The sequence below is a fragment of the Acomys minous genome (genome assembly GCF_964271855.1).
Source record: "Acomys minous genome assembly, chromosome: 3".
In the NCBI taxonomy this organism is placed as follows: Eukaryota; Metazoa; Chordata; class Mammalia; order Rodentia; family Muridae; genus Acomys; species Acomys minous.
This window is the reverse complement of record NC_140485.1, coordinates 26,685,426-26,698,574: the sequence shown is the minus strand read 5'-3', so window position 1 is coordinate 26,698,574 and position 13,149 is coordinate 26,685,426. Positions and strand designations below refer to the sequence as shown.

At 46.2% G+C, this 13,149-nt stretch overlaps 1 protein-coding gene across 2 annotated transcripts in view; it reads right to left on the bottom strand.

Annotated features, from left to right (window-relative positions):
• The window catches only part of SPG11 (SPG11 vesicle trafficking associated, spatacsin), a 69,127-nt gene that overhangs the window by 31,012 nt on the left and 24,966 nt on the right, over nt 1-13,149 (bottom strand). For both annotated transcript variants that reach the window (XM_084774271.1, XM_084774272.1), the window contains exons 11-19: nt 11,047-11,223; nt 10,200-10,271; nt 8,769-8,896; nt 8,201-8,376; nt 7,149-7,359; nt 4,759-4,962; nt 3,388-3,494; nt 1,562-1,707; nt 199-360 (exon numbers count right to left, since the gene is read on the bottom strand). In XM_084774271.1, the coding sequence (XP_084630397.1) occupies nt 199-360; nt 1,562-1,707; nt 3,388-3,494; nt 4,759-4,962; nt 7,149-7,359; nt 8,201-8,376; nt 8,769-8,896; nt 10,200-10,271; nt 11,047-11,223 (1,383 nt within the window). The remainder of the gene's footprint in view (nt 1-198; nt 361-1,561; nt 1,708-3,387; nt 3,495-4,758; nt 4,963-7,148; nt 7,360-8,200; nt 8,377-8,768; nt 8,897-10,199; nt 10,272-11,046; nt 11,224-13,149) is intronic.

The following is a 13,149-nucleotide window of genomic DNA, read 5'->3' as shown; positions in this document are numbered from 1 at the left end:
TTCAGAGGGTCTGAAAACCCCTTTGAAACAGAAGCAAACCCACAGGTTTCCATGTCATCCTCCTGGGCGTAGGCTCGGAGCTCCCTCCTTTGCTACAATTCCTTATGTGAGCGTCTGTCTACTTTACAGGCAACATCTTTCTGTTTTCCAGGCACAGCCCTGGCGGAGGCACACAAGACCCAGCTCCTAATGCTGTACCTGAATGAGGTGGTAGAGCGTAACGTCAGAGGGCAGGACACTAGGAGCAGTGCACTGTGGGAAGAGGGCAGCTTTGAGCTTTGGGTAGGGTGCTAAGGCCATCTTCAGCAGCTGGGGGTCCACCTTCTTCAAACAGTTCTCAGTCTCTTCATTCTGAACGACCTGGGTGAGAAGACAGCACAGTGGTGGGGATGTCTAGCTACAACACATTTGAGATTAAAAACTAGTCACTACAGAACATGACACTAAAGCAGCTGCCTGCCCTGGACTGGATGGCTGCCTGTCTCTCTCTACTGGGTCAAGCCTCAGTTTCCTGCAGGGTTAGGAAGAGGAGCTAGATTGGTTGTTTTCAAGTCCTGTGTTGTTTGAAAAAGCCATCACTACCAAAATGCTTATAATATTTATATGTAACATTCATTAATATCTCAAAAGATCTTTTTTTAAAAATCTATTCCAGCTAGTCATGGTGGTACATGTGTAAAATCCCAACACTTGAGAGGCTGAGGCAGGACAATCACTAAGAATTCAAGACCAGTCTGGACTACATGGGGAGTTTGTGGACCAGCCTGGACTATAACAGTGAACCTGCCTCAAAAGCCACTCAAAATAGCCAGGTGTAGTAGTACACCCCTTTAAGCCCAGCGCTCGGGAGGCGGAGGCAGGTAGATCTCTGAGTTCGAGGCCAGCCTGATCTTCATATTGAGTTCCAGGACAGCCAGGGGCTGCATAGCGAGACCCTGTCTCAAAAAACAAATTAAAAACAAACAAATACTATCAAAACAGATGGCTCCCAGGTCCTTTCTTCTGGCCTGTAGTGCTCTAGGACTAGTTTCTGACAGGCAATTAAAAGCAGGAGTAAGTAGCTTAGTCATGTGAGGGCGACACAGCAGTCTCAGGGGTAGTTACTCCAGGAAGAGAGAGCGAGCAGTATTCCTTCCCTCTCACCAGTCACACTGTGTCTTCAAAAAGCAGACAGGAACATCTATACGTGGGCCCTCCATGGAGTGTGGAGGGAAGCTAAAAATCATGCTTTACAATAATGTTCTAAGAAGGTAAATAGTGAAGACGCATCACAAGCCACAGATCTAAAATACATGTACTCACAGAAGTGACAGGCCCTGACTCTATCCTGGAGTTATAGAGAACATATCAAAGGGACGGATGGAGTCTGTATTTGTACTTTACTCCATTTTGGCTCAGCACACAGAATTGTGAGAGTCATCTGCTTCCTGCTCACAGGTCTCACAGGGCACTTGAAAGTGGTCAGACTTTAGCGCAGACTGAGGTTTAGACCAGTCACACTATCTGTGCCTAGTTTAAAATCAATCCTATTGGCCACAACAAGCTCACACATCGCCCGTACCTGGCTGACACCCCCAGGAGCGTACATGGTAGTGGCGAGGGCCAGGAGGGTGTGCCCTTCCAGCAGCACGCTGCTCACGCTGGCCTGGTTGGTGGGGATGAGAATCTGAGCATTTGCAAGGCTAGCCTGGAAGATCAGTCTGGGATCTGGAAATAAAAGGGATAATCACTAAATTAAGAGACTTATACTTCTGAGGAAGAAAATTTTAACTAAAATTTTAGGCTTTCCTAAATTTAAAAGCAGCAAAAAGACATGGGGGGGGTCAGGGGGAGAGGCAAACTCATCTTCATAAAATGAAGATTTCAACAAAGAAAAGGTAAAGGAAAGAAATAGAAATTCTAAGCCCATAAACCCAAAGCAGGAGACTTAGACGCCTTGGGTCAACTGATATCAGCAGTGATTTAAAAACAAAAACAAAACAGTGTCACTGCTCTTTGGTCATTGTGAATAGGACCCCAGGCAAAGGTACAGCCTCACTGAACAACAATATGGCTTGACAGTAAAACCCTTCAACAGCCTTTGACTCAATACATTTACATGCAAAAACCTGCAACAATTTCATGTTAAGACATATTCAAGACTATTACTTATAATAGGAAAAATATGCAAAGACAAGCTTGTCAAAAAATGAGAGACTAGTAAGTTAAGTGGGGGCCTAGTTACTAAGTGGGATCTTGTGCCAGCATTAAAATGATCACTGCCCCTACTAAGGATGACAGGAAAGTCTTATTATACAAAGGCAGCTGGAAAACGCAGATGCTGCCTGTATCCTCCACAAAGCAGGAGCTAATAATCCCTGCTGGAGAGCAACAGGAGAGCAGTCGTAGGCAGAAAGCAGAAAGAAGCTGGAAGGACACATGGCAGTGTCACCGAGAGCCACTGTGGGCAGTCACCCAGAGCCCAGGCTGGCTCTATGACAGCGTTACCTTATTAAGAGTCACGTGGCTTCCTTCTTTGTTTGTTTTGAGACAGGGTCTCACTATATAGCCCTAGCTGGCCTGGAACCCGCAGAGATCTGTTTACCACTGCCTCTCGTGGGTAAGGATTAAAAGTGTACACCACCACCCATTACCCCAGCAAAACTGGGCACTATATAAAAGGCATGTTGTCATTATTGCCTCATATATACAGTTGCTTGCCTTGTATCTTTCCCCGGAATTTGGGAAACACTAGCTAGAATGCTTGGCGGGGGGGGGGGGGGGGGGGGGGCGCTTTCTTGCCTGGTTATAACCCAAGCGGTTGTTTCAGCAGCTCCCTTCCGAGCACATAACAGACTTTCTTTTCCTTCCATTTGAAGCTCCAAACTGAAAACTGTGTGAGTTTTCATACAGTTCATACCTAAGGTGGAAGGGGAGTACGGACCCCACAAAATTGTCTTCTGACCCCCACATATGTGCCTGGGGCGTATGTACTTAGCACTAGGAAAGGAAGGGAGGGAGGGAGGGAGGGAGGGAGGGAGGGAGTGAAGGAAGGAAAAAAAGGAAGAGGGAGAAAAAGAAGGATGGAGAAGAGGAGACAGAGAAAGGGAGTGGGGGGAGGAGAAGAGAAGGAGGGAAGATTCCCAGCAGGTGGCTGAGAGCGGGGAATGCAGGGAAGGAGGTTTAACTGCAGAAGCTCTCAGTGCCAATCCTGACTCTTCTTGGCAGGCAAGGGGCTAACACACTTTTTTCGGTTTCTATTTCAGCAGTAAAGTGTGAGCCTGGTGTTCTGTCAGATGCTTGACTACAGCCTAAGGATTTACTTTTAGAGTTCCCAAGTTGAATAGCAGCCAACAGATTGGCTGTTTACCTAGAGAAAGTTTGTGTAGTTAACACTGAACATAATACCTGTTAAGTTACTGGAAACTTGCCGACACTGAACCAAAAATTCAAGCCAAGGGTGAGCTTCATGTAGTTCTTTCTTTCCCAAAAAAGGACAATTTCCAGGACTAAGTCTACATTTAAAAACAAACAAACAAACAAACAAACACCTTTGGGATTAGCACAAGGGCCATGACTATTCTGAGCACATTTGCTCACGTGATAGCTAGCATTAGAAGAGCAATCTTATAGTAGTCTAAGGCAGCATATGTATTCCAGGCTAGCCTGGGCTACACAGTCAAAGCCTGTCTCGAAAAACCTGAACATCAGCTGCATCTGTTCCTCAGTAGTAGAACACTCGCCTGGCATGACAAGGCCTTGGTCAGATTCCAGCAATGCCAAAAAAAGAACATCAACTCTAGCACCTGTAATCTCAGTGCTCAGGAGGCTGAGGCAGGAGAATGGCTGTAAACTCTAGTGCATCCTGAGCTACAGAGTAAGACAAACACCTGCCATTCCCCACCGTGAGTGTAGACATACATACATACATATACACGCATGCACGCACACACACGCACGCACATGCATGTACAGCAACACGCACACACAAGAGATGGGGCATGCATAATGATAATAATAGATACAAATATGTAAATATGTAATTCATGGGGCCATGCAGTCATGAGGACCAGAGTTCAGACTTCCAGAAACCCTTGTAGATGCAGCCTTCCCCAAAGCAAGCTAGCTAACAAGACCAGCTATGTATATTTACCTATATAAACCTAAGTTTTAAATTAATCCATTTTACAGGGCCTATGGAATTAAAGTGGTTCGTTTTGTTTTATTTTTTAGAATTCTCTTAAAAGAATCAAGAATTCCAAGTGAGGGGGCTGAAGAGATGGCTCAGAGGTTAAGGGCACTGTTTGCTCCTCCAGAGGTCCTGAGTTCAATTCCCAGCAACCACATGGTGGCTCACAACTGTCTGTAATGTGATCTGATGCCTTTTTCTGACATGCAGGCAAAACACTGTATACATAATAATAAATAAATCTTATTAAAAAAAGAAAAAGAATTCCAAGTGAATGCTACAATCTCTCTTTCAGGCTTTTTAAAACAAACATGCTTTTTTTTCTTTTTCTTTTTTTTCATGCAGTGCTGGTGAATGAACGCATGGCCTTACACATGACAGACAAAGGCTCTGCCACTGACAGGCACCCTTAGGCACATCATTTCATGCTCATCTCCAGCCATTTGAAAGAAACGGAGCGCTTCGTGCAGGCAGGCAGATGGCCACACCTGTAGCCCCAGCACCTAGGCAGCAGCACAGGAGGCTCGAGACTTCAAGCTTATCCTAAGCCCCTGTGTTGGCCTCCACTCCGCCCAGGTCCCAGCTCTCACTTGTGATAGTCGAGGTAGACGTAGAGCAGATGCTGCAGGCCATGCTCCAAGCAGTAGAGGATGAAGCGGGAATCAAAGTCCCACCCTTCCGAGGAGCTGTAGCTTTGCACGGGCAGGGTGTCTTGCATTACACCCCCAATCCGGCTCAGTCTCAGTAGAAAGAGTTCGAAGTCTTCCAGTTCAGATGCAAGAAAAACCCCACTTCTGTGGGGTGGGATTGAGACGAGAAGTTAAAAGTGCGAGGTTCAAATCAGACATGCTTCCACAAACTCTGCTGAGAACCTACAGCAGTTAACACAGCTGCTAAACAAGGCTGGAAATGTGAGGGGAGGGGGACTGCTGCTGACGTGCACTCAGGTGACCACTGCCCATTGGCAAGATGGCCTAGTGGGTACACGGAGGAAGAGGATGCAGGGCATCCTTATAAGACTTAATAATAGGCTGTGGCCAGACAGTGGGGTAGGAGGGCTCCACCAATCAGAGGCCTAGGGGAGGGGAATAGGCAGAAGAGGGAGGGAGGGTGGGAACGGGAAATAAAATTGAGGGAATAGCAATCGGGATGTAATATGAATAAATTCTAATTTTAAAAAAGGAAATCTGTACATAGGATTTTGTTTGTTTGTTTGTTTGTTTTGTTTTGTTTTTCGAGATTGGGTTTCTCTGTGTAGCCCTGACTGTCCTGGACTCACTTTGTAGACCAGGCTAGCCTTGAACTCACAGAGATCCGCCTGCCTCTGCCTCTGCCTCCCAAGTGCTAGGATTACAGACATGCACCACTGGGCTGGGCAAATACTACTTTTTAAAAATTTACTACTGAACACATGGTTAACTGCCATACAAAAAGAACAAGGAATACACAGTCAGTTAAAAAGAAACAGTGTGGGCTGGAGAGATGGCTCAGAGGTTAAGAGCACCACCTGCTCTTCCAAAGGTCCTGAGTTCAATTCCTAGCAACCACATGGTGGCTCACAACCATCTGTCATGTGATATGATGCCCTCTTCTGGCCTGTGGGTGTACATGCAGGCAGAGCACTGTACACATAATAATAATGCATCTTAAAAAAACAAAACAAAAAACCAGTATATAAGGGCCAGAGAGATGCTTGGTGGTTAAAGCCTAGGCTGCTTTTCTGGAGGACTTGGGTTCAGTACCTAACACCACATCACAGCCATCTGTCACTCCAGTTCGAGGATCTGACGCCCCCTTCTGGCCTCCATGAGGACCAGAAGCACATGTGGAATACAGGCAGACACGAGGAGAATACTCATGCACTTCCTCTTTGGTGAAATATCTAGAAATTGGTTCCAGTGTCCCCTTTCTGCAGACCTAAGCTCTCCTCTTGTCCCTGCTGTGTTCCTGGACACTCATCTGTCCAGTCAGGAGAGAAGAGTTGGAGGAGACAGGGACAGCCTGGCTCTGCACTAGGAGACTGCACCACCTCTGCGGGGCGTTAAGGCAAACATTTTGATCATAGGAATTCTACAAGAGCATTAATGCAATGAGAAGAACAGATGTTCGAGGACCCCGTCCCGTGAGAGAGAGGCTTGCTCTTCACTTCCTGGATCTGACTCTATGTGCACGCTGTGAGGCCAGCGGAGCCTAAGTACATCCCCAGCAAGTACGACTGGAAGGTGGAAGAAACACACGATGTGCACACCTAACTTTCCTCACTGGAAGACAGACTAGATCAAGCCACATAAAACCTGTTGTTTTTAAAGCATCTGCCCTTAATGTCATGGGTGGTGAACAGAGAGAGGTTAAGAGCTCTGGCTGCCCTTCCAGAGATCCTGAGTTCAGTTCCCAGCAACCACACACTGGCTCACAACCATCTATAATGAGATCTGGTGCCCTCTTCTGGTGTGCAGGCATACATCCAGGCAGAATACTGTATACATGATAAATAAATAAATAAATTTTATTTTTTAAAAAAAGTGGAGACAGAGGACACTAAATCTTGCCTCCTGCCACTTGCTCCATTTGCTCCACTGACAACTCTACATCAGAGGACACTATGTAGCAAGCTCCAGGCCAATCTGGGCTAACGTCACAAGACCGTGTCTCACAATAAACAAAACCACAGAAGGCACAGAAAGTCGCAGGGAGAACCTCCATCTGGAATTTGAGAATCTGTTCACCACCCATGACATTAAGGACAGATGATTTAAAAACAACAACTTAGAACAATACCCACTAAATGTTCTGTTAGGAAGCCACACTGCACTGAATTTGTGGCAATTTAGAGGGGAAAAAAAATCGCATGTGTGCAATCACACGCCTTGAGCAGAGCACAGGGCCCGCAGGCACCACATAAGCGCTCTTCCCTTCACCGTTGTTTTTATTTTCCTTCCTTTTATTCTCCCCGCTTGCTTTAACCCTTCAGTTACTGCACCTGGCCAGCTTGTCTAAAATCTCATTCCTCATGTAACTGTTGCAGCAAGTGTTCTGATCAATGACATCAACACTCAGAGGGGGCCACTTCCTGTGCTGAGGTGACACACTTTCCTGGGTCTGAAATTCTTCCAGCCACAAGCTAATGCTTGACCAGTCATGGCGAGCCGTGAGGTATCTCCACAGGGCTTCTGGGGAACGCGCTTTGTATTCTGCATGAAGAACAAAGCACCTTTTAAAACAGGGTGAATTATGCCTACTGACTTGTAACTCAACTCAGAATGGTTACTGACTACTTGCGTTCATGTCATGTGTGATTTATTCAAGCTCTCTACTTCTTTATAGTCTTATTATTTTGATTTGTTCACTTAATAATCAAAACTACAGACGGGAACAGTGAAGGCAGGTGTTTCTTACTATGAATGAAGTGGGCGCTGGGAGTTGTGTCAACTCTCATCTCTGTAAAGTAAGAGATGTAGGCCATACCAGCAAACATGAATTTGATGCTATGGCTTAGCACTGCTCGCCCTGTTAGTTCTGCTCCAGAGCCTGGTGTGATACTAATCCCCAATTCTCACGAGAAGCTCAGAAACTGTTTGGAGAAGCAGACTGTCACTGTGAAGGCAGAATGACAGCCTTTAGCTCTGGCAATACCCATTCACTGAACCTCAAGACTTTTTTTTAGCCCCACACCATAAATCCATCACAAAACTTTATAAACAAGAAGTCTTTTCTTTTGTTTTGTTTTTTGAGACAGGGTTTCTCTGTGTAGCCTTGGCTGTCCTGGACTCGCTTTGTAGACCAGGCTGGCCTCAAACTCACAGCAATCCACCTGTCTCTGCCTCCTAAGTGCTGGGATTATAGGCATGCGCTACCACCGCGTGCACCACCACTGCCCACAAGCAAGAGGTCTTAATGCAATGACTGAATTCTACAGAAAGTGAACCTCCCCCGAAAGGAATCCTAAGGTAGAGACTCCCCAAATATGAAAACATCTCTGCCTAATTCAACCCCCACTTGATATGTTCAGATTTCTTGTCCTCTTATACTTGCCTTCTGGACTTAGCCTGGGGAGAAGGATACGTTCCTGTGTCTGCTGGTCCCACCAGTGCGCCCAATTCAGTGCAATTCTATGGTCCTGTTTGTTAAACTCATCTTTTGGATCATGTTTGAGGAATGTGTCCAAGACAGACTTGTGCTTCAAACAGTCTTGTTCCTTTATCCAATACCTAAAATTTAAAGGGAAAAGCCATTCCTTTTTATCTGCTGAGAGTAGATTATGACTCTGATGACAAGTGTTAAAGTGACAGTAAATTTCTAATGCCCTTCTTTTTTTTTTTTAAGTTTTTTTTTTTTTTTTGAGACAGGGTTTCACTGTGTAGTCTTGGCTGTCCTGGGCTCACTTTGTAGACCAGGCTGGCCTCGAACTCACAGCAGCCTGCCTCTGCTTCCTGAGTGCTGGGATTAAAGGCATGCACCACCACTGCCCAGCCTCTAATGCCCTTCCTTAAGACACACATTTTATCTTGCTGGGGACTAAATCCTTAGTTCTGTAATTACTACAAGTGGAATGTGACCCATGATCTTCTTCCATCATCACCTAAGGGACTCATGGCCCTACCTGGGGAAGGACTGTGTCTGCACATTTTCCGGGAAGTGTCCTGAATAAAGATTTTCAACTTGATGAACAAAGTCTACAGTTCTTCTTTCTTTTTCAGAAAAACATTCTTTTTCTTTTAAAATTTCAACCTTGAATAAGAAGCAATTAGAGCAATGACCACACAAAAATCAAGAACATTCGCAAAACAAAAGGCACAAGATTAAATGCCATTTAATAACTGTATTCTGGGTTGGAGAATGTAGCTCACTGGTAGCAGGCCTCAAGCCATGGGTCTGATCTGCAGCACCACAAAGGAAGATGGAGAGAGGAGAGGGTGGGGAGAAGGGAAAAGGGAGGGAGGGGAGGAGGGAGGAATTGTATCCTGTACTAACATTTTTTATTCCACTGTTTATTTTGTGTGTGCACCATGTGTGAGTGTGTGTGTGAGTCAGAGGACGCCTTGATGGAGTTGGCTCTCTCCGTCCACCATGAGGGTCCCAGGGATAGAAGTCAAGCTGTCGGGCTTGGCAGCTGGAGCCTTTATCTGCTGAGCACCTTTCCAACCTTGTAATCAGCACTTTTTACATTAATATACATTCACATAATTCTTCCATTACAATAATGTCAAATACCAAAATAGTCACAATCATTAAAAAAGATTGTACGAGGCATGGTGGTGCAGGGAAGCCTAGCTCTTGGGAGGTAGAGGCAGATGGATCTCTAGGAGTTCGAGGCCAGCCTGGTCTACATAGTGAGTTCCAGGACAGCCAGGGCTCTGTTACACAGAGAAACCTTGTTTCAAAAAAACAAAAACATAAGCCAGGTGGTGATGGTGCATGCCTTTAATCCCAGCACTCAGGAAGCAGAGGCAGGTGGATTGCTGTGAGTTCAAGACCAGCCTGGTCTACAAAGTGAGTCCAGGACAGCCAAGGCTACACAGAGAAACCCTGTCTTGAAAAACCAAAAAGATAAAAATAAACCAAAATATAAATAAACAAATATTAAGTTTATTTATATATTCCCTAAATATTAAACTTATTCATTTTAAAGTTAAAAAATTCATCAAAGTGGTCTAATAAAAGTGTAACCACCACTGAGTATAGTGGTACATGCCTTTAATCCCAGCAGTTGGGAGGCAGAGGCAGGCAGATCTCTGTGAGTTCCAGGCCAGGCTGGTCTACAAAGCAAGTCCAGGAGACCCAAGGCTACACAGGAAAACCCTGTCTTGAAAACCCCCAAAAACCCCAAAAACCAAACAAACAAACAAAAAAACCCAAAACCAACAAAACAAAAACAAAACAAAAAAGGGTGGGGCGGGAGGAGCAGCCAGGCATGCCTGTAACTTTAGCATCCAGAATGCTGAGGTGGTACCAGGATCAGGAGCCGAGAGGCCAGAATCCAAGATCCTGTCTCAAATGAAAACAGAAGCTACACAGTTTCACCTTTACTTACCAAAAAGTCCCGCAGACTTTTATCAGTTGTAAAAAAGCATATCTTGAGCAACTCATCTTGCACATTGAAGCCCTAAAAAGAAATTTTAAAAACTTACATGTGTGCTGAACCACTTGAACATAAATATGTTGGACACAGAATGCTGGACTGTGACATGCATCCTGCTAAAAGGCATGCCCATTTCTACTCTGGGAATGTTTGCTTTCTACATCAATTGGATGTACTGATTGCTTGTCCTCAAAGCCATTAACGGTTTTTCTAGAGCGAAGGCAACACAGGACACTTTAAGGTAATGTCAGGCAACTGGAGGACCAAAACTACAACAAATTACTATGGTAGTTTACTTGAAACCAACGGTTGACAGAAACAACAAACTCCTCTGCACTTTCCCAGGACGAGGACCCGGAGGCGGAGTCTAGGACTTCCCTTCTCCACTGAGCCCCTACGCCAGGGCATAACCCAGCGAAGATCAGATGGAGAGGTAAGGGTCCCATGAAAGGCACAGAGCGTCCACCAGCAAACCTCAGGCCTGTGCATGGCACGTGTACAGTCTTCTATGAAAAGCACTGGCTCGGGTGGCGGGCTGCATGTGTGTAGTCCAAGCACTTGAGGGGCTGAGGCATGGGGACAATGAGTTCAAGGCCAGTCAGGCCTACACAGCAAGACCGTGTCTAAAAACAAAACTAAGAGATGCCAGCTGTGGCGGTTCATGCCGGTAACCCCAACACTCAGAAGCCGAGGCAGGAGGATCACAAATGAGTCTAAGGCCAGCCAGGGTTGCAGAGTGAATTCTCGGTCGTCTTGGCCTCCAGAGAGGCTCAGAGACAAGTAGGTCATTACCACTCACCATGTTCCTCAAGAGTGTGGAGGCCTCCTTTACGTTGTTCTTTTTCAAACTGTCAAACGCCAGATCCAGGCCTATCCTAACCAGCTCCTCCAGCCGCTGAGCAGAATGACCGGTAGCCCTGAAGAAAGCCTGCGCCTCTGGGATTCTGTTATTTAAAATGGCGTCGGCAATAACCTCCTAGGAAAAAGAAGAAAAATGTAAGTTTAAGCTCCTTTTAGATTTCTTATTACGATTATCAATACAGAATGTATACATACATTAGATACCTACTGAGGGGTCTTTGATTGAAAAATCTACTTCCAGGCAAGGTGTGGGGAATAGGAGCTACCTGCAGCCCAGAACCTCACAACCATGAAAACAATGGCTCAGTGGTTAAGAGCGCTGCCTGCTCTTCCAGAGGTCCTGAGTTCAATTCCCAGCAACCACATGGTGGCTCACAACCATCTATAATGAGATCTGGTGCCCTGATCTGGAGTGCAGGCATACACGCAGGCAGAACATTGTATACATAATAAATAAATCTTTAAAACAACAACAACAACTGTGAAAACACAACGAAAGCAGTTACAGTGCTCACCGCTGAGGGCTGAGGTATCAGCACAGGAGGCACAGAAATGAGAAGAGCGACCACAGTGGGGGTGGGAGGCTCAGGACATGTGACTGAGCAGAGATGACTGATCAGAAGACAGGGATTCCCAAAAGAGGAAACGTGGAATATAGACACAAAGTGAAAAGTACTATGGCAAGCCTTCAGAGACTCCAGGTGACTCAAAATAATAGGGGAGAGCAACGGATGAGACTTGAAAGCAAAGCTGATTCCGTCAAGAGCCTGTGCAGTGTGAGGTGCACAGCCCTCAAGCTTACGTGGAACCACTAGAAGACTTTAACAGCAAGAGGCCATGTTTCTTATCAGACGCTTTAGGAAGCAGCAGGGAATAGACTGAAAGGTCAAAGACACAGCTGAAGGTCAAGATTACGAGGTGTGGAAAGGTCACTGCAAAAGAGACCTAAAGTGAAGATCTGAACCCAGAGGGAACAGAACAGAGGCATTCTTTCTTGTACACCTGCACGCCAGAAGAGGGCACCAGACCTCACTACAGATGGTTGTGAGCCACCATGTGGTTGCTGGGAATTGAACTCAGGACCTTTGGAAGAGCAGACAGCGCTCTTAACCTCTGAGCCATCTCTCCAGCCCCAATGGAGGCATTCTTAATGGAGGTGTGTGCACATGCACACAAGGGTTCTGGAGATAGTCCATAGCTTATGTCACAGAGAACTGTAATCCCCGTCAACACACACACACACACACACACACACACACACGCTCACAGAGGCTGGGGTCAGGGAGGAAGAGGGAGAGAAAGAGAGAGTTAAAAATCAGTGATCTTGAGAAAGAAGAACTGAGGACTGCCGACAGTGCTCTCTAAAGGGAGGAACACAGGCAGAGAGGCCTGTAAAGTGGGCAGACAGAAAGCAGCCAAAAGTTAGCAAGAAAAGCAAGCCTCTGGGTAGAGAAAGGCCGTGACGCAGTGCTCCCCGGCCCCTCTGCCCTACAACAGCAGTACTGAGGACATGGCCAAGTCTCTGCGTTGTCCCTTTCACTCTGCATCAAGAAACTGGCTTTGCCTCCCCAACACACTCTCTATAAAGGGAGGGACTCTCCCCGTCCCCAAGTCAGACAGACGGCAACACATTTCTAGCTAATTACTACTTTGAAAAGAGAAGCAAACAGATGGACAGATGAAAGATTTAAATGGTGAATGTGTCTGTTAGAATTTACAATAAGTAGGACTCAAATCCAGCACACCTCCTGGTAATGATGCCATAGAAGACCCTCACGGTCTAAGTGCCCTGGAGAGGATGGTGCCCTAGGCCTACAAGGGAGGCTGGGCTCGGAGGGTCCTAAGCTTGTGCCCTAGGCCTACAAGGGAGGCTGGGGCCGGAGGGTCCTAAGCTTGTGCCCACTCTGGCTTACAAAACAAGCTCAAGGAAGCCTGGGATGGCGAGACCCTATCTCCAAAATAAATAAAACAAAAACAACTTCCAGGCCACGCCAGTGGGGCAGGATTGCCAGGAAACGGGCTCAGGGCTGGTCCTGTGGCA